Source organism: Coptis chinensis, chromosome 1 (assembly GCF_015680905.1).
Source record: "Coptis chinensis isolate HL-2020 chromosome 1, ASM1568090v1, whole genome shotgun sequence".
NCBI classification, from domain to species: domain Eukaryota; kingdom Viridiplantae; phylum Streptophyta; class Magnoliopsida; order Ranunculales; family Ranunculaceae; genus Coptis; species Coptis chinensis.
The window spans coordinates 34,425,603-34,446,769 of NC_141456.1; the positions used below are offsets into that span (position 1 = coordinate 34,425,603).

At 36.1% G+C, this 21,167-nt stretch overlaps 2 protein-coding genes and 1 pseudogene across 3 annotated transcripts; all 3 read right to left on the bottom strand.

The window, feature by feature from the left end:
• Nucleotides 1–1,154: 1,154 nt before the first annotated feature.
• Nucleotides 1,155–10,225, bottom strand: LOC147523633 (pentatricopeptide repeat-containing protein MRL1, chloroplastic-like; annotated as a pseudogene). The gene is made up of 13 exons (XR_015201550.1): nt 10,101–10,225; nt 9,867–9,930; nt 9,012–9,156; nt 8,773–8,889; nt 7,725–7,853; nt 6,895–7,067; nt 6,653–6,817; nt 5,532–5,672; nt 4,867–4,966; nt 3,750–3,858; nt 3,540–3,631; nt 2,078–2,168; nt 1,155–1,728 (listed from the first exon to the last, which is right to left on the bottom strand). The product of XR_015201550.1 is annotated as a pentatricopeptide repeat-containing protein MRL1, chloroplastic-like (transcript).
• A 711-nt stretch (nt 10,226–10,936) lies between these two features.
• On the bottom strand, nt 10,937–12,245 carry LOC147523634 (GPI-anchored protein LLG1-like). The gene is made up of 3 exons (XM_086599277.1): nt 11,738–12,245; nt 11,596–11,658; nt 10,937–11,516 (listed from the first exon to the last, which is right to left on the bottom strand). Exons 1-3 carry the CDS (start codon nt 11,799–11,801, stop codon nt 11,161–11,163), a joined length of 483 nt encoding a protein of 160 aa, XP_086455403.1. The 5' UTR covers nt 11,802–12,245; the 3' UTR covers nt 10,937–11,160.
• Nucleotides 12,246–13,605: 1,360 nt separating this feature from the next.
• LOC147523635 (2-oxoglutarate (2OG) and Fe(II)-dependent oxygenase superfamily protein) lies at nt 13,606–18,110 on the bottom strand. Its single transcript, XM_086599282.1, has 8 exons — nt 17,757–18,110; nt 17,072–17,234; nt 16,783–16,900; nt 16,210–16,279; nt 15,999–16,079; nt 15,015–15,071; nt 14,768–14,879; nt 13,606–14,288 (listed from the first exon to the last, which is right to left on the bottom strand). Exons 1-8 carry the CDS (start codon nt 18,078–18,080, stop codon nt 13,819–13,821), a joined length of 1,395 nt encoding a protein of 464 aa, XP_086455408.1. The 5' UTR covers nt 18,081–18,110; the 3' UTR covers nt 13,606–13,818.
• Between the last annotated feature and the right edge of the window lie 3,057 nt (nt 18,111–21,167).

Below are 21,167 nucleotides of genomic sequence, written 5' to 3' on the forward strand. Positions count from 1 at the left end.
ATGACATCTTGCACCTTTGTAGAAAGAAGACAGATCATGCTGAGGTTATAAAGGTGCTTATGAATGCCACTGTAAATGGCCATCTGGGTAGAGACAAACTGCAGGAGATTTAAGCATAAGCAACACAGCTCCTTGGTTATTCATGAAGACAATCAAGATATACTTAATTGCAGTCATTGTTTAAGGAGGTAAAAGAAACTACCATCTTAAGAGCAACACTAGAAGGGCTTGGAATTCAAGTTACCTATCAGCAGATTATCCTTATCCCTTGCACATGGTCTAGAGGATCTCAGGATGATGTTGCACTCAATACTGATGTATCTGGTACAGCAGACTCAACTGGATTCGGTGGCCATATTAGAGATCACAATACAGTAGTAAAAGAACTTTACAGAGGTCATATAGATTCTAAGTCAGTCCTCACTCAAGAGCTTAAAGCTATAGAGGTGGGCATCCAAGGATGCATGGAGCAGAACTTCAATTCTGTGAAGGTAGCATCTGACTCCAATCCTTATGACTGTCAAGATACTTAATGGTCATGAGGCTCCACCTTGGTACTATAGCAATCAGAACCCTTCAACCCTGGTTTAGAGCATAGACCAAAATATCACTGATATATCCAATATATATATCGGTATTTTGGTACACCGATATTGATATTTCTGATATATATCCATCGAATATAGAACCTTTTTTTCTCGATATATATCAGAATTTCCGATATAAAACTTTTTGACTTTTTGACATATATATCAGTTTTATATCAGAAACTTTTCTCGATATATATCAATCAATTGATATATATCAGAAACTTTTCTCGATATATATCAGTTTTATATCACCTATATAATCGATATATCCGATATTTACGATATATATCAATTGACTTTTTGACCATTTTTTAATATAAATCCGATATTTCCAATATATTTCCGATATTTTAAATAGTTTGGACTGGTCACCAAAAAAAGGATATATCCAATATCCGATAAATATCGGTTTTTGGGTACACCGATATATTCATTGATATCGATATTTTGGGCCTTGGTTTAGAGCACTTGTTTTTACTTTTTAGTTTTTACTCATACCTTTAGGCAGGGTAATAGGGCAGCTGAGTTCCTAGCTAAGAATAACAATAGTTCGACAAATATGTATAACATACAACTCCTCCAGAGGAAAGTTTTCAGAATATTGAAATGAGGATGCTTGTGGTTCTTTGTATTACAGATACTAATCTAACCCTGGTTAGGGCACAACCCCTAGAAGCTTCAAAAAACAAAAATTGCACTTATTACCTTTGAAAAGTGCATTTTGAATGTGAACAAGCTTCTGAGCACAAATGTGTGAAATTACCAGGGAATTAGGGTACCCGGCCATGTCAATCCCCTCATCGTGGCGTCTACACAAAAACATTAGAATCTTCAAGAATACCATAATGCAGATAGAATCCATTGCAGACAAGGAAAGCCAAATCGAATCTGTGCAGTTCCAGAAATGGGAAGGCATGCAATGAGGCTGAAACCTCCATTTGTGCAGTTCCAGAAATGGGAAGGCATGCAATGAGGCTGAAACCACCATTTGTGCCTGTAAATTCCATGGTTCCTGGAAGACCTGCTCTTTTAGGAAAGACCTTAGCGGTCAGTATTTTCACTTTCAAAAATGCAAAATAATTTGTGGAAACAGGGAAGCTGGAGTTACAGTAAAGCCCACACTTATGGATGATCCAGCCTGCAGATAAAGAAAGCTCTTTAAATAATTTTAAAGAGGGGGGTTACAGCCACGCCATTGCAATTTCTGTGACAACACTGATGCTAAAGTTTATTATCACGAAGTGAATTTGATGATTGGGAAAAAATAGTTAAAATCAAGAAATATCCATGCAACAAACTGGCTACATAACTTCACACTGTCTATCATTACTGAGTATGCATACACCAATTTAATAATGAGGAAAGAAAATGTGAGACTCCATGGCTCGCATCTGAAGGCCTTTGGCCAAGTCTTAGACAATTATGTGATAAAAAGCATATCCTAGAAATTGAACTCATAAATTATTACAATAGAACGGAACTCGTACCATTTGTTGTCAATTTGTGGATTTCCTGACTTGAGCGAAAAAACAAGGTCACCGAGTGAATATGCCTTCTCAAACCTCCTTAAGCACATACCTTTTAAGAGATTGAATTTCTTGAATTACAGATATGAGGGAAAGAGAAAAAAATATACCGTAATTAAGAATTTAGCATTTGAAAAGTCATGTCTGAATCTAATATGCCCTGATACACATAATAGCACTTACAATAGTGGTTAGAAAATCGGGTACTCAATAGAGCCTACAATAGTGCCCAGATACTACTTATAAAGGTAATCCCCATGCGAGCCTCCGCACAAGATCGGGTCAGGTAATATCTATTGTCTTTTCTGACACTAGGTTTGAGTATATAGATAGATATAGATATAGATATGTAATTGCCGATTAATGAGTGATAGCAATGTTGTATAGGAAACAACATATGTTGCAACATTAGTGTTACACTACTCATAGGACATAGGCTGTATTGGAAAGATCCAATCTAGGGAGATTTGCAGACTTCTCCTGACTAAGATCTCTGCATTTAAGATCCGCTTATAAGAAACACGGGATTTTTTAGGGATAGGACAATGTTGAACCGGTTTACACGCAAAAACGGACAACTTATGCAGCAGGAATCTTGATTAAGTGGATCTATAAATATTTAAGATTGAAAATTCTCCTGCTGGCCACCAACATGCTCCAGAATAATTAAAGTCTCTACCAGTGTAGCAACGTCCAGGCCAGTTTATCCTAAGATGAAGGCCCCCAACAAAGGAAGGGACAGCCCCATACAATGGCATCCACCATAAGGCTGTTCTTCTGAATGGGCAGCATGGAAAGGCATGGGAAATCAGAACACATAAGGCTCATAAATGCACCAAGAATACAGTTCAATTTTTTTGCACAGATTGTGAACATCGCTGAATATCCATTCTAGGACTTTGTCCTTGATCGCCACTATTAGTTTACACATACTGAACCTATAAGGTCAAACTAGACTCATCCACCAACCATGTCTGCCTTCCCCATATGGTGCCATTATCCGATCCACAGCTCAATAATTTTCATGGCAACAAAGCTTAAAAGTTTTGTTGAATGTCTATACGTGGTTTCACAGATGTGAGAGCAGCTATGACACTCAACTATAAAACCTAGAGCAAAATCTGAAGTACAAGAGTTCTCTATAGCATTTGAGGAACAAAACAACAAATATAAGAAACTTGATTAGAAATTTATGTGAAAGTTACTTATGTTGAGGTACAATTTTCAAAACACTTCATTGGAATTGAGATTCTCCTTTAAGATTTGAATGATTCTATTCACATTTCCAATAACACGAAACACTTCAAGCTAATGCTATCCAGGCAATGTATGTTGTACGCAAGAAAGCAATAGATGCACTACGTTTTAAGTACTAAAGTATGAACTATGAAGTAATCAATGAGAAGGACTCCAATGAGCTTACCAATTAGGCATTTGCATATAATGAGGTTTGGGACGACACCTTCAGTTTTTGCTTGAGAATAGAGCATTAAACCCACTTCAACCTCATCCTTTCTATACACAACAGGTAAAATTTAATACTCCCAAAGATAAGATTAAATGTCCAAAATATACAAGAACAATTGTAAACATTACGACTATATAAAGTAGATAGTAAGGGTACAGGAATTACTTTTCACTCGCTACTATAAGAATGGAGTAGGTGATGATGTTTGGCAACACACTTCCTTTCTTCATCTCATCAAGAACTTCAACAGCCTTCTGCGGTTGGTCTCCGTCGCCTGTAATTTGGTTATGTGATTTTTCAATCTAATTTCTGAACTAGGAGATCAACAAAAAGAGGAAAGAACAGCGTCCCTGACTCCCCGTGATTTTTTTTATGGATAAACTCAGAAAAAATTGCACACCTACTACATAACACCTAGCGAAAATGCAAAATCTATCATATACGGATGATTGGCCCATGTCACCAACCCTCATTATCTCTTTTTCTTTGAAGAGGTAAACGATCAATATATATATAAACTATATAAAAGATAATTACAATATAGGATGAGATATCCTACTAAGAACCGTAAAATAAAAGACAACAACAAGGAAACGCAGAAATATAACAGTGATTAGACATCTCGGATGATATCCTCCCAAGAAAAGGCAAATGACCCGAATGGTATCTCCTTGAACTCCTTCCACCGCTTACACCAAAGGAAAAGCAATCCTTTGATGTGAAGAATCAAATGTGCAACGTCAAGGCTTCTATCCTCGAAATGTCTCCGTTTCTTTCCAACCATATACCCCATAGTATCACAAAGGGAATGATACTCCACAACTTTCTCTTAGTACGGGTGGGGGACCATAGACTAGACCACATCATCAAAAGATCACAAACAGATTGAGGACATACCCAAGAGATTGAACCAGATTGAATAAAATAGTTCCAAATGGCATAAGAACAAGGACAAAGGATAAGAGTATGAGCAACGGATTCTCCTGAATCATAGCAAAAAGGGCAGAAATTAACAATAATCATTTTCCTTTTCCAAAGATTGTCAATGGTTAAAATTCTACCCAAAACCGAACACCAAGTGAAAAAAGAAACATGTAGCGGTCTATATGTTTCGGACTGGAGGACCGGGCACAAATCGCAATATATATATAGAAGGGGACCACCGTATGAAAACAAAATCAATTCAATGCACCCATTGAAAAATTGGCCTGATAGTTGATTAGAGGAGAAAATGGGCAGCCACTCAAGTTATAAAATAGTAATTCACAGTAAAGAGACATACACAAGGCTGTAACTAAAGCATTCAGCGTTGACACTGTTGGGGTCAACTGAAAGGACTTTATATCCTCATATAACTCCAGTGCCTTCTGCCAATGTTTTACCTGAAATACAAAAGTTAAAACTCTTTCTAATCATCTACCAGGTTTTGGAGCATAAATACTTGAGTATTAAATGATTAAGAAAAATAATACACACATTTGCATAAATAAGTTATAGAGATGCGTGTGTTCTAATGAAGCACAAGAAAGGAGAAAACTTGAACTACCAAAAAGTTCAAGCACATAGAATAGATGGTTTGGCAAGGATAAAACTATTGTGAAACTTAAAAGGAAATGGGTGGAAATTCCTGCTTCATCCTGTCCATGTCATACTGGAAGGGACAATTTGAGTCAAATGCTGGATGGTAGGCCCAAGCCTAATGAGCTTCACACAAAAGTGGAACTAAATCATCCTAGATTTAGTCTCATTCTCTGCCGCATATGTACTGTACCAAGGACAAGGATTTGGGTTCATTAATCAAACCCATCCCAGTGAGCTTCACATAAAAGTGAGATCCTAGATCTAGTCCATTCTCCACCACAACCATGTTGTGTACCGACTAAGGACACAATCTTCAGGTCATTAACCTGTGATGCAGATAGTGCAGTAAACATTAAGTGGACTTACATTGCTACAGGCTCCCATCAGTGAGCTATATGTTATGTTTCCAAGTTCTATCCCTCTAGTTCTGGCTTCTTGTAGGACTTCAAAGGCAACATCTACCTTCCCCGCATGGCCAGCAACATCTACTAATGCACTGAGGAACATCTGTACGCAAAGAAAAGGTCAAATTGGTAATACATAAACCTCATGGTGAAAGACATCTGACTTGGGAAAAAACAATTAGCATCTGACAAAAGTATACTCAACACACGGAAACTACTGTGACAAATACTACACGTATATGACATAAGAATTAATAATGCATGTGGAAATATGGCCCGGCGCATAGTTTACGTTGACTATGAAACCCGGGATATTAGCAAAACAGATACATGATATGAACCCTGAACTACAACTGCAAATAAGTGGACCCAAAACTTCTCAGCATATATTAAACCATATTGCTTGTTGACAAAGTACCATATTCAAATTAATAAAATTTTGGCTGTTTCACAAAAATCTGATATTCAGTACTTGGAGGATAGGTCCTTCGTGCAGTAGATCAAGGAAATTTAGAGAACAATGGCATAGCGTACAATTTGAGATATTTGCTTTTCCTGGGAGTTGATATTACATGGGCAACTGGTCATGCTGTTGTTTGTCTATGGTTTTCTCTTGTCGCTCTTCTGTAGGCTATCTCATCCTTTTTATGCATTTTAATAATCTATGACATAGTTGCTTGTTTAACATAATACCATTCAAAACTCAAAAACATAGAATTTTTCTCAAATGACAAAAGTAGGAAATAGAAATGAGTAATTGACAACAAGAAATACGCAATCGAGGACTCGGTCCTGCTTATATCTTAATTGGCATAAGTAGCATGATCCAATGAAGATCAGAATTTGGATGCAGCCAAACATTCAAAAGGGTATATGATGCCAGTATGTTATGAGAGGCAAAATAATATCTACTTCGCCAAAAAAGGGTTCTTGATCATGAATCTCGTGTCTTGTTTACAATTAGTGACTTGCCATAAACTAAAACGTCATATCTGAAATTTTGGAATCAAATCAAACTCAGAGATCCAGTAACAGATTCGCAGTTCGTATGCATCTCTGAAATATTGGAGTTGATAGAAGTACCTCGTCAGGGATCACACCATTTCTAGTCATGTCTCTGTATACACCAAGTGCAAACTCCAAATCACCCAGCTGGCTGCAGCTCCTAATTGCTATAGTGTAAACCTCTGGTGTGCCTTTGATGTTATATTGATGGATCATCTTGTACACTTCGTGTACCCGATCAAACTAGAATAAGAAGGTTATCCAAATAAAACGACTAAAACAACAACATGTAAGATGTGATACCTGTATCTAAAGCTAACCTGACCAGCTTGTGTGCACGACTTTATTAAAGCACCAACAGTGACATGATCAGGGTCAACAGGTGTAGGTTCAGCCTTATTTCAGCTAAAACATCAAAAGCACGATTAACTGCTCCCGATTGACCACATGCAGTGATGAGTTCGTTGAATACAACTCTGTCAGGCTTCACATTCTACTGCATTAAGTACGTTGTTCAGTGTAAAGACGTTTTAATTACCATGCAGATTAGTTCACTTTCAACCACAAATTCCCATTCCAACAAATAGGAAGCTTTCAATTATCATTAATTCTCCATCGTACTCCTATTACTGTAAAAGGTCGGAACTAAAAAACATAACCTATTTGTCACTCAACTTCGTATTTAGGTCATGGCATATGTCTGAAGTGTCATTTGGAAGATATCAAAACTCTGTCAGTTAAATATGAAGGAAAACTGACAAATGGAAATCCAAAACTTTAAGATTTTGGTTCTTTTAAGGTAAAAGGTGGATCGCCTTAAATGAGGCACGTGTATTATAACATATGTTGTTCAATCATAAATGAATTCTATGCGATATTAGTAAATTGGCATAAGAAAAAGAATTTCTGAAATCAAACTCCCTGTTTATACAATACAGTATACAGACTTTTAAGTCAAGGAAATTGAAAATATAACATGGTAAAAAAGGAAAACAATAAGCTATGGAAATAATCTAAGAAGCGTATATTACTCAAGGAACTCGAAAAACAGAGGACACGGAAAAAAAATAATTTAACACTTATTTGACACCACTGATAAATTTTATTGTACACCTATCTGCAGAAAACTGAAAAAAGAAAGAAATCATACTTTAGATCTCAGTATACCATACGCACCAAATGCCTTCGCAACTTGTCCAGCTCTGGCACAACCATCAATCAATGCTCCATATGTATGAAGATTTGGTTCTACTCCAGCATTAACCATTTCATGAAACACCTATTAAGACAGCTTATAGTAATTAATGTAAAATTCACAGAGTGAGAAAGAAAACCAAAGCAATTTTTTTCATTTTTTTTTTATGGTGGTGGAGGACGGGGGCTGTGCTCTCTGAGACACAAAGTAAAGTTCTCCTAAGCTGTCACTACGTAACAAGATAAAGCTACTCCACGAGAACTGGAGAGTATCGTCTATCGGTACTCTAAACAAAGTTGAAATAATAGTGAACGATGAGGGTATTAACAAATTCAAAGAAGCTGAAAAATGTCTTCGAAGATGCAGGATAGAAGATTAGCAAAGAGTACGAAACTGGATTTTCAAAAGAATGTGTCAAAGCCCTTAAAATACATAATAGGTGGTTTCATTCTTATTATAAGAAAATAATTTTTTCTTCAATTCTTTTATTTTGTATAGCTATCCTCTTCCATCATTCATTTCTAGGGAAAAGATGCCTTCATTGTAACTGTTGGAGAAGTAGTAGATTAGAATATGCTACTTCTCCAACATAGGGGCTCACTTTCCTAATATAAGGAGAGTAGACATACTACTAGTGCTACCTACCGATGTAGGACTAAAACCCATATCCTAATATGCTGCTTCTCCAACAGTAACCATGTCGGTTATGAAATCTGAATCATATGCTCACTATTGATAATCTCAAAAAGAAAGTGGAGATTTCCTGCTTCTTCCTGTGGATTCCCTACCCAAAGGGAAAGGGTACGGGACATAGGGACTAAAGCCAATGAAACCCTAAGGGAAGGATTGCCGCTAAGCTTACGTCCTTCTGCAAGCTGACAAAACATAAATGGTGTACGTTTTGACTTTTGAAAGGGCTTAGGATGGGTCTTGATAGGACAAAGGACACAACAAGTTTTCATATTTAAATAAGCAAGAAAAGCAAAACCAAAAGTGATCATACTTTGAACATGGTATTGACTTTCCCACTTTTAGCACAAAGAGGAAATTAAAGTAGTGTAAAGTTTGCAATCAGCTTTCAGCCCAGCCTCCTTGACCATATGCAAAACTTGAAAGGCGCCTAAATTTAGAAAGGAGACTTTAGTACTGGAGAGTGTGAATGTATGAAAGACTAAAAATCATCAAACAGTATAATCCAGGTCAGCACAAAACATACATCATGATAGTCTGAAATGAATTCACCTTCAGAATCTTGTGAACTTGCACAAATGGACAGAAGCATGTTGAATGTACTCAAGGTCGGATTTCCAATCAATTCAGTAAAACAGAATGCCTCCTTGACAGCTTTTTGACTTCTACAGATATTGAAAAACTTCACATGATAAATCTGGAACCACATTAAAATTAGAATACAACAGACTGAAGCATTTTCAATCAGAAAGACAATATAGAAAGACTATTAGCATGACCTTTCTTTCTTTCTTTCTTTCTGTTTTTTAATTTTTTTTTTGGGGGGGGGCACATATTCTCAATAGGAAGACGCCTTCCAGTGGGTAAGGAAAAACATATACAAAAGGTAATAGTCAAAAGTCAAATTCAATGACAACAATCATTACAATAAATGGTGACAAAGATACCAATAGCACAAGGCATAGATATTTTCCCACCAAATTGGTGATGTTGGGTTGAAATATCCAAAATATGGAAATGTACATGGGCTGATCGAAGAGGTCTCTTGATAGATCCAGATGATACTGCAAGTTACCCGTCCACAAAAATTCGTTTCTATCATTCAACAACAAAAGTTGTTCGGGATACATCCTTCATACTTCCATACGTGAGCCTAAGGTTTTCAAAACCCATATATTGGTCGCCCAAACAAAATTTTGTCTCGAATGGAATTGCAAACAAACAATTGATAACTAGAAAAGACCAAACTAAAACCGGAAAAAAAAAAAACAAGCATAAAGGCAAACACAAAGAACAGGGAAAAAGCATAAATCACCACCAGGTTCTTCTTTTATAGGGTTCTTTTCTAGGCGAGGTTTGAGAAGGTGTTATGTCTTAGTATTCACAGCTAAAGCAGATAGAAACTACCTTATCCATATCGAGCAAACCTTTTCGGTCCATCGATTTCAGCAATTCTATGCAGTCTGATAACCTGCTAAAGACAGATTTATCATTACTTCTATTATTGCTATAGCAAGCTGACAAAGAGTGGATACTTAGGTAATGCCATACTTAGGTAACAACAAATGAGGTATAAAATAGATAACTTCTTTCAATTCTAGTGGATAAATATGCAACAAAATTGTTAATGATGAATGGTACCTTCCAGCTCTCAGCAAACGGTTGTAGTTGCTTAGGTACTTTGGCTCATTGTCTTGAATATTGGCATGTCTTCCTTTTAGTGGAGGGGATTCATCCCAACCACTCTGATTGTTCTGAGCTGCAATTTATTTTCCCGTGTCTCTGGGGAGCTCCCAACCATCTTCCATTTTACTGGATGAGCCATCTTTACTCTGTGCAAGAGCCATTTGTCGCTTCAAAGACACCAGTCCTCTAAGAAGCATAATTTGTAGAACGTTAGTACAGTAAGCAACTTACAAAAACATGTCTGAGCACAAATGTGTGAAATTACCAGGGAATTAGGGTACCCGGCCATGTCAATCCCCTCACGGCGTCTACACAAAAACATTAGAATCTTCAAGAATACCATAATGCAGATAGAATTCATTGCAGACAAGGAAAGCCAAATCGAATCTGTGCAGTTTCAGAAATGGGAAGGCATGCAATGAGGCTGAAACCACCATTTGTGCCTGTAAATTCCGTGGTTCGTGGAAGACCCGTTCTTTTAGGAAAGACCTTAGCGGCCAGTATTTTCACTTTCAAAAATGCAGAATAATTTGTGGAAACAGGGAAGCTGGAGTTACAATAAAGCCCACACTTATGGATGATGCATGGAGCACATTTGGGGTGTCTGTCGCCTTCTCTTATGACTGATAGCTAATTGTGTAGAAAACAAATCAAAACTTACCTCCTTCTGGAGGTAAAAGGATGTACCAGAGATGTAGCTCATTGAACTGAAGCTCATTTATTTGATAGTCACATCAATCTGAATATACCTCATTGTGTGTGGCTCTATGGAAAGTATACAGGATTTCATGTTTATCAAATGTATATAAAATTGTTCCATTCAATCATAAATATTGCAATTATAGTAGGATAAAGTAGTAGTCATCCAGGATACATAAGTAAAAAAGAAAAAGAAAACATAACAGAACAAAATAATGAAAGAATATCAGATCTAGTTCGTTTGATACATAAGGATGCAGCAGAGGCACAAAACCCGTGAGAACAATTTTCTGACAATTAGACGTCAACTCGACTTTTAGAACATCTGGATTAACAATACAAAGCAGATGGCTGCAACTAGATATGAAGAGAGACTCCGAACTGTGTAACCCGTGTTTTTTTGTAGTTTAAGATTGTCAAATTCGGCACAATCAAGTCCATCCTTCCCTTCCCTGCATTGACTTGCAAACAAGCCAGGAGGGTATCTCCCATACAGATTTATGTAACTGAACATGGTGGAGGCACAATCACTCTCAAGGTTATTTAAATTATCACGAAGAGGGCACGCAAACTTCTTGAAAGCATCACAACATTGTTTAGGAGGAAATTGAGGTCCTTTGCACTGACTTGTAATGATAGTGTAGTTTTGTAACTCTAGATTCGTTTGACAACCTATATTATGTAAACAAAATATTTAACACTATGAAATAACAAAATGTGTTATATTAGTAAGAAAATAAACAACTCTCACTTGTTTTGGCTTGAAGAAGCGATCGATAGGTTGATCCGACAGATTCTTGTTCAAAGATATTATCTACAACAAACGTTAATCAGTTGCATGCAAATAAATAAATAAATAAAAAGAAGGTAAATAAACAGATTCAGAAAAGAACCAGATATGAATGGGCTGGAAAAGGCCAAGCTAACAAAAAGGAAGAAGAAAATGCAGCGAACCATTTTTTTCTTTTGTCTCCCTTCTTCTCCCTATCACCTTTGAATTGAAAGAGAGAGAAAGGGAGGACGAAAATAGGTACGTTTCGGTTTTTAAGTAACGTAATATTATGAGTAATTCCAGGAAAAACCCACGTATCTCTCTATAAACGCCACCTCTCTCTCCCTTATTCTTTCTCTTGAGAGTCTACCATATCTCTATCGATTTGGTTTCTTATGGTTTCTTTTTCTTACAGATTTTGATTCATATTTTGCTTTCTTGGGTGATAATTCGATTGATATTTTTTAAAGGAATTTTGCAGGTTGAAGACGTATGACATGGTGCTTTTGTTGGGTTTATAGCAAGCCTTTTAGGGGTATGTGGGTATCACAAATTCGATCACCATTTGTTTTTGTAATTTCAGCATGTCAAGAATATTGCATTGGCTAGAGTGGCTCTTAAATCTTAATATTCTCTTGTATGTTGGGTAAACACTGAAAATAGAGTGTACCAAGCATGGAACAAAATATCGCCGATATATATCGGTATTTTGGTATATTGATATTTTTGATATATATATATCCATTGAATATAGAATATTTTTTTTCCGATATATATTGGAATTTCCGATATAAAATTTTATATCACCGATATAATTGATATATTCGATCACCGGTTGACTTTTTGACTATTTTTTAATATATTTCTGATATTTTTGATATTATATGTCTAATATTTCTGATGATCACAAAAATAATAGATATATCCGATATATATCGGTTTTTAGGTACACCAATATATTGATCGATATCGATATTTTGGGCCTTGGTACCAAGTACTCCGAATGACCTGCAGTGGAATATACACATACAAACCAAAATTAGCAATACAATTATTCTATAGTTTTCTTACACAAAAAAAAACTATTCTATAACTTTCATGTCAGCATATTGTTCATTCCGTATTCCAAGTTCTTCAAGAGATCAACTAACTTTAAAAATGAAACACCCAACTCAAAATAGTGGGCTACTGAAACTTTAGTAGTATCCACTTATCAGCTTACACCAACTTGAGTGGATTTTGGTGGATTCGAACCGCCGTCTCAGATGCACTCAAACTCTCAAGTGCTTTACCGTTTAAGCTAAAAATCCACTTAGGTATACAAAAATAACGTCTACACATACTCAAGGATCAATTACCATAAAACTATTTGCATTCATGCAGAGTCCATAAACGTGCCATAGTATTATTTTCCAGCATGCTCTTTTACAATAATAGGCACTCCAATATTTTTTTTTTCTGCACCCAAGCCAGCGGCAATATTTTCTTCAAACTTAAGATCATTTCTTTGCTTCTCACACGAGTACAAAGACACGCAAACCTAAACTAAATAAGTTGGTATTTCACAAGAATATAAATTGGATTTTGGTCCCCCCCCCGGCATTCAGTAGGCAAACTAGAATACCCAAATTACAGTATGAATCTCAGAATTTCCACAAAAAACTCTTAGGACAGAATGTCAATCTTAGTACTATGACATGGACCTTAAACTGAAACAGCTAGTGCAAAGAAGACTGCATTACGCGTTTGCAATGGCAGTTTCAAAGAGATGAATTACTGCTAGCTGCTTGCCCAAAGATTATAAATTCATCAAAAACGGGAAACTCTGTTTAGATAAACCCATCAATTCTTAAATTGGTATTTTCATAACCATATGTTTAGAGTCCTCATGTTTAGGTCAAAAGCAATATCAAATTCTTATGGAAGCCAAAGTAATAATAAATGAAATCTAAATAATGGGAAAATTACATATATTGACTCGTTAGGCAATGAAAGAATGTAGAACGATTAAAATTTCCCACAATATCAAGAGACAATAGTTCTTCAACAAAGATTATTTCATACAATGTCTAAACACAAAACCACATGTAATCTTACAGAACGCCTGGTGTTTCAAGTTCAACTAGTTTAGATGTAACAACTGCGTCTTCAAGGCTTGATTCAACACCCAGATGAGTAAACGCAAAGTCAAGTTCAACTAGTTTAGATGTCACAACAGTCTTCAAGGCCTGATTCAACACCAAAATGAGTAAACGCAAAGTCTATCATTCTGACAAGATCTTCAGGACGACACACCCTAGGAAAAGCAGCTTTGTCTAATTCCAACTCATCAAAATTGACTATGGAAGGCCCATTTGTATCTGAGCGTTGTTCCCATTGTTCATAAATCATCTTATATGTTCTCTCCAAATCCTTGCACAATTCCACAAACAGAGGCTCCTTCAACACTTCTCTCACCTCCAATAAGCTGCTCGTATTTTCATTCAAGGCCTCTACTGATTTCATGCTCAAGGCGACTTGCTTTATAAATCTAAGGTTCGATAGTACATGTTGAGTGCTAAAGAGTGTACCCTTCATTGGTTTATGGTTGACTTTATCACTCAAGTACAACAGGATCAAACTAGCAAAGGAGAAACGCACAATGAAGCTGAAGAAGTCACAAAAGTTCATGCCTGTGATCAAAAGAATAATAAAATATAAAGACCTAACACGACAAAAAAAGACCCCCAGAGCTATTAAGTTTGAGACCCACTTGTGCTGAATATGAATTTTAATGGAGCAGCCAGCATCAAGATGATTTTTCTTTTTTATATTATTTAACCCTATTTTCTGCCCCTTCTCTCAAGGAGATTAGTGGACCAGTTCTTAGTTATTACTACTGGTGGTGGCATTTGATCCCAGATTATTGGTTCAACTCCTTCAGACCTAACCAATCACCACCAAACTCAATTGCCAAAAAACATCATCTAATCAACTTTTAGCCAAAAAATCTCCTAGGATGGATAACTGAATGCCAAAGAGCAGGCTCGTGACATAACAGGTAACCTTCAGGTAAGGGATAGGTAGGAAGGTAATCTTGTCTTTCTGCTGTCCCGATTCCATTTGTATCCCTAGATTATTCTTTTTGTTATCTGAAGTTCTATACTTTTACCTGTGTTGGCTGCAAGATTCCGCTGACAGAGATCTTCAAAATTGTCACAAATATCCTGAATGTCCTCTATGTACTCTTTTGCTACTTTGTAATCTGTGTGAAGTAGCTTCCACTGAAAAGCAATCATATAACAAAGCTGTTATCTTAAAACTCAACATGGTTATAAAAACCAAAAAAAGGAATCCTGCAATCTCTATAATAAGTCAAACACTCAGACTACGTGGATCAATCACTTGGTCCTGCTTACCACCCAAGAAAGATTATGGGCATTGAACCAATTGTGGTTTATTGAGATGGTATCATCCTGCAAAGAGTACAAATAGTAGTTCTTAAGTTTGTCAGGAGAAAAGGAAAAGAAAATGTAAGCAACCATACACTTATTTAGTACTATTGCTATTATTAGTTTATTCGGGACCCTGCAAATTCATTTTCTCAACATACTGATGAGAAACACGTTTTGTTTGGTTCAACAAATAAGTGAGTCCGATGTAATCACAGAGCAAAATTATATGCTTACATCCTTTTGAAGCTTATAGTCCATACTCCATGTCTCCATAGACAAAGTTACCACCCAACTCAGATACCATCGCTTTATTTATCTGTTTCACTTTATCTGTTGTACCTAAAGCAAGCTGAGGTTGAATCTGTGATCTCAAGGTCACAATGGAGATCTCCCAATAAGATTACTTTTGTTTCATTTCACCCCATTTGTTTTTCCCAGTCAACAGCTCAGCTAGCCTTTTTTTTTAAGATAGATTACAGCTTGGCTTGTCAGAGCCATGGGAAACAACAAAACTGGCAAGAGATCCTCTAGGGAGGATTAATTTCCCCATGTCTTTTAGAGCTTACGCTTAAAAGGCCGAAGCAAGAAACCTTATCTCTCGGTCGACAAAAAGCAGACTAATATCTGATAACAGAAGTATATTGAATATTTGGTTTCATTTTGTTTGTGGGGTTTTTATTATTATTATTTTTTTTTGAGCTACTAGTTGACTTGAACAATACAAAAAATCCAAAGCCAAAAAGATGGTAGTTGTTTCGAATTTTAAGGAATTATAAACAGTCCCATTATAAATATATAACATGCTTTTAAGAGTTCAATTTTAACGAGAAGTTTATTCAATAATAAATTTAACAGGAATTCGGTTAACCTGAACAGCAGAGGCAAGTTTTTAAGTGAATGCATCATGATGAGTAGCATCTAGAAATTAACTTGAGGTTGAGAGTGTACCAGATTATGAACTTGGTGATACCATCCACTGGGCACAAAGATAATTTCCTTTTGATCTTGAGTGCATTCCACCCAAATAGCCTGTGGAGATATGTATGAAAGTATTGGTTGTAAAAGAAATTTGAAGGTAGAAACAACATGAAGCCATGTGTTAGAAAGTCACTCGCAAAGCTCACTTATCAAATGATGGAAAAATAGAACAAACTAGTACCTTCTTAAAACCTGGAAATTTTGTTTCGGAAACATCACCAAAAATGTCGTATACAGAGTTTTTCATGCTCCTGAATAAAGAAAGAAAGGCGAGGTTAATACATGCTTATTGTATTTAATAAATTAATCATTCTCATAAAGCAAATAAGCAATTTAGTGAAACACTTGTCAACCAATTTATAGAGCACGCAAAGAGTTCAAATAGACATGTTAGTAGATTGATGAATTCACAAAGATGTCCTAGGAATAAATATATACTATCAATGAATTGATAAATATTATGTGAATTTACTATACTATGTGTTGCGACCCAGAATATGGATGTCAGAGGATTCGAATGGGCTACACGTGATCTCAAACAAGGCCGAAGATGAACACCTAGCAATATACCAATTTATTAAAAAGGGCATATTCACCACTAAAATGTTTCCCTACAATTTAATATGAGCCTCTCATATTAAATCTCAGAGTTGCAAACTACAACCAATTGTCAGAGTGATTTATGCTATTTTTATGCAAGGCAATATATCGACTGCTTCAGCCTTCAGCTAGAAAAGGTGGCTATATTCCATACCTATCAAATACATGGTGACACTGGGAAGGAGATAGAAAATGCCATTGTTTCTTTCCACATACATTTGCTGACCAGCTATATGACCTGAAAACGTCAGCATGAAGAGGAGTCCACGTACCTACAATATGTTACTTTATTTTAGTTGTCTAAAGACTATGACAAAAAACTTTAATAAAAAAAGCTACTTATTACATGACTACATAACAAGAACTAAATATCTCATTAGAAAGACACAAGTTCTGAGGGATGCATTTGTGTATCATTGAAACTTTCGTGTTTATGCACAAACCTTTTGTTCCCATGTATACAAAACGATAGTCAGAGCAACTTATTTCGTTTTTCTCCTGATAAGTATCAGTATCCGTGTGCATGTGATAACTGTTGAGATATAGGTTGAGCCAATCATCACGAAAAAACAAAGGAGTTGTGTAAGCTATATATTCTGGGTACTCCTGAGAATAAATATCAATAGATGAGGGAGCAAGCAAAATGCCTGATATTGAAGGCTCTGAAATATATAAATTAGATGCAGATGTACTATATGGTGTGGACAGAAGACATGATATATCACTTGTTTTTCTCTGTTACAGTTTACTGTTACTACTAATAGATATATTGATGTCAACGTCACAATTTAGCCCAAAAAGCATACACAAAAATTTATGCAAATCACTTGAATAAAATATCACCCAAGAAAAGTATAATAAGAAGAGTGGGAGGAAAACATCACGACATCCATTCTTGTAAAGCGTATAAAATGTGGTTAAATCACGAAAAAACAAGTGGCAATAGATGATACTGACTCCAGAAAGGTTGTAATTGTATTTTTTACAAAATTAAGCCAGTGTTTGATTAATTTGGCAGAATCCATTTATGAAGAATGTGTTTTTTCTAACATGTCTTGCAATTTTATTATACTAGAGTTTGGTTTTAGGAGTAGAATTAGTAGTGAGATTAAAACTTATATAACATACCTTAACAAAATGCCAGTCTTTCAAATATAGGAGAGACTCATCACTATCAAGCCAGTTCTTGATAAAGTCTGCCACAGACATTTCAACTCTCTTCTGCTCTGCCAACTCTTCAACCTGGACTAATGATTTGCCAAAATGGGTAGAAAAAAAATTAAGATTGGGTTTACCATCAGAGGTCACCCAATCTTTACATGCCTTCCAATCATCCATAAGTCCTGTCAAGACAACAGGTTCGTTTTTTACTAAATATTTCTCCGTGAATTCTTTATAACTTATTTCCTTGCCATTCACTCTCTCCACTTTCCCTCCAACTTTCACACCCATCTTTCCCCGCCCTTGTCAAACTAAAAATACTAGTATCGTTTCCCCGGGGAGTTGTGCAAACTAAAAAGGGAGAGGGAATATCTGGGTAAAGCCCGGGGAGGTTGATTCAGACTAGTAACCACTGGTTTTGCAGTGGGGAGTGAGCGGAGCTGCTATAAAGCGGAGGGAGATGTTTTACTGTGATGCGGGGGAGGGGGTGGCCGGGGGGAGAGGAAGGTATTTGGGCAAAAAAAAAAAGATGAGGAGAGAAGATGAGAAGATGGAGGACAGAAAGGAAGATGGAAGTTTTGTGGAAAAAGATAGCCCCCTTCTTCCTTAAAATCGTTGGTTTTGTCCCATCCCCCCCCCTCTCAAAATGTTCGAATATGTTTTATTAAGTGGGAAGTTTTATTAGGGACCTCTAGTAGAGAGTTTCGGAACCCATCATCTAAATAACGGGCTCGGGCTAGCATTCCTCCACAACCGAAAAGCTAGTGTGCGCAGGGTGTATCCATGCATCTAGGCAGGGGATTCGTGTGTATTGCAACAAAGAAGTATTGTCAACGACTCTCATTCCTGCACGCACACATACATCGTGATGCATCCTAGATGCCCTCTTTTTTTTTTTATATCAATAAAATATATATTTTTTTTTTTTTTTTTTAAACTAAGAAAAATAAAAAAGTTGTCTACTAGTACCACTATACTAGTAATTTCTATTTGGAAAATAAAAATAGTATATGAGAATCTATAACGAATACAAAGTTGAAATATGTCCAATTTGTTAACTATGATTAACAGTGTGTAAGGTTAAAGTAAATTTGGGGATTAATAGGTATATGGATCCCCCCCCCCCGGCAGAGCCAGAAATGTAAGTGAGGGTGAGCCACCCATAAACCAAGCATTAAAAAAAAAAAAAAAAACACACTAATTTTTTTTTAACTAAAAATTCAAACCCGATCACAAAACAAATATATTTCGAACATAAAAAAATCATATAAAATAATTGCAATAAATGTAATATAAATAAAATAATAAAAGAAAAAATAATTCAATCTAAACAAATACTTATTCATAGTTGTCATCGGCGCCCTTCTTTTTTGTCATCCTTCTTCATCTTTTGGAAGCGTTGCAAGATCAACTCGATATCAATGCTATCAAAAAATTCTTTTTCAATGTATGTTATTAAACAATCATTCAACCATTCATCCGCCATCCGATTCATTTGAGACGATTTTTATGATATTCATAAATGAAAAATGCCCTCTCCACAATAGCAATAGCAGCAAATTAAAATCAAAATAAACTTAATCAACAAATACACAAGTTGGTACACAATGTCTTTCTTTGTCTCAACCATTGTTTTGGCTAGGATGCTAATTCTGTTTACTTTACCAAACTTAGTATCGGAACGCACATCAATGATATAATTCTTAAGCTGATCCGCTAATTTCATCTGATCTATCTCTAAAAAATCATTGAGATAAAGTCTAGCAAAATGGATCAACTTTTGCTTATCGAAAGCAGCAAACGACTCACAATGATCAAGACATGTCATGCAAAGAAGTAATTATGTGTTTGTTTCATTAAACTGGTCGTTTAACTCTTGAAGTTGCAAATAAATACAGTGATAGAATAATCCAACATGATAGTAATGTAAATTGGTGCTTCCTTCCGCTCTTCGTCTAGACCTCCCTCGAGCCACATACCTCTCTTCCATATTTGGAACAACCACATCATGTTTGGCACATAGTGAAGAAACTTCAATCAAGAGACTATCCCACCCATCATCTCTCATCGTCTGTAAGCGTACCTTTGTTATTTTTACAAGAGCCATAGCATTGACAATGTCTTGGTTTTCACGCTGCAAAGCCTTTGACAAATCATTGCTAATTCATAGTATCGCTTTCATCAAATGCAAATTTAAGATAAATTCAAAAGACTGCACTAAACTCAATAATCCGTAAGCCTCACCTATTTGTTCCGAGCTTGAACCATTTTCCGCTACGTTATCAAGCACATCAACTACTGAACCATAAGTGGTTATCATGCCAAGAAGTGTATAATAGTGTGAGCCCCATCGAGTGTCACCAGATCGTTTAAGACTAGTCTCTTGATTTAACCCTTTACCACTTGAAATTTCTCCGCTTTGTAAAGGTCGCAACAACTCTAGCCTTCATTGCTTCACAGAACATATCTCTAAATTAAACACACATGCTCCAACAAGTATTTACCACATTAGAGAGAACACTAAAAAGATTAACAATTGACTCATGGTTCTTTGCAACTGGTACAAGGGCTAACTGAAGCTGATGAGCGAAAGAATGAACATAAAATGCAAACTCATTCTCTTTCATTATAAGTATTTTTAGGTCATTCAAATCACCTTGCATATTGCTGGCTCTATCATACCCTTGTCCACGCAGTCTAGATATGCTTAACCCATGCTTAGAGAATAACTCATCAATTGCCTTTTTAAGTGTTACTGCACTAGTTTTCTTAACATGCACAACTCTAAAAAATCTCTCAATCACGCAACATTTCTTGTCGACATAACGCAAAACAACTGCCATTTGCTCTTTAATTGATATATCACGTGCTTTATTGACTAAAATAACAAACAATGAATTTCCATAATCCTTTAAAATAGCATTTGTAGTTTCCATAGCAGCTGTATTCACAATCTCTTTTTATATATCAGGCGAGGTCAATTTCTGATTTTTAGAAGCATTATCAATAACGTTCTTAATGACTTTGCTATGATCTTTCAAAAATCGAATAAGTTCAAGAAAATTGCCTTTACTGATCGACTCCTCTGATTCATCATGGCCACGGAAAGCTAAACCTTGTCTTAAAAGAAACCTAATACAATAAGTTATTGTAGTTAGATGTATTCGGTAATCCCTTCGAACTTGGTCGGATTGTCTCTCAAGAAATGTTTCAATATGCTGCTCTTGATTTAGCAATGCCCGTGCTGGCCTGTAAGCAATATTATGAGCACTATTTGGTCCTCCAACATGCTCTTTTAATTTGGTTTTCCTTTCCCAATTAGTAAACCCCTTGTAAGAAAAAACATCTCCACCTCCTTGTGCCCCTTGATCAGATTTA

Coding starts and splice junctions, on each gene's coding strand:
- LOC147523634 (XM_086599277.1), bottom strand. CDS start 11,801: ATGGTTCGCTGCATTTTCTTCTTCCTTTTTGTTAGCTTGGCCTTTTCC. Junction 11,659..11,737: donor TTCCAGCCCATTCATATCTG/GTTCTTTTCTGA, acceptor CGTTTGTTGTAG/ATAATATCTTTGAACAAGAA. Junction 11,517..11,595: donor GCTTCTTCAAGCCAAAACAA/GTGAGAGTTGTT, acceptor TACATAATATAG/GTTGTCAAACGAATCTAGAG.
- LOC147523635 (XM_086599282.1), bottom strand. CDS start 18,080: ATGGGTGTGAAAGTTGGAGGGAAAGTGGAGAGAGTGAATGGCAAGGAA. Junction 16,901..17,071: donor TGTATACATGGGAACAAAAG/GTTTGTGCATAA, acceptor AACATATTGTAG/GTACGTGGACTCCTCTTCAT. Junction 14,880..15,014: donor CCCATAATCTTTCTTGGGTG/GTAAGCAGGACC, acceptor ATTGCTTTTCAG/TGGAAGCTACTTCACACAGA.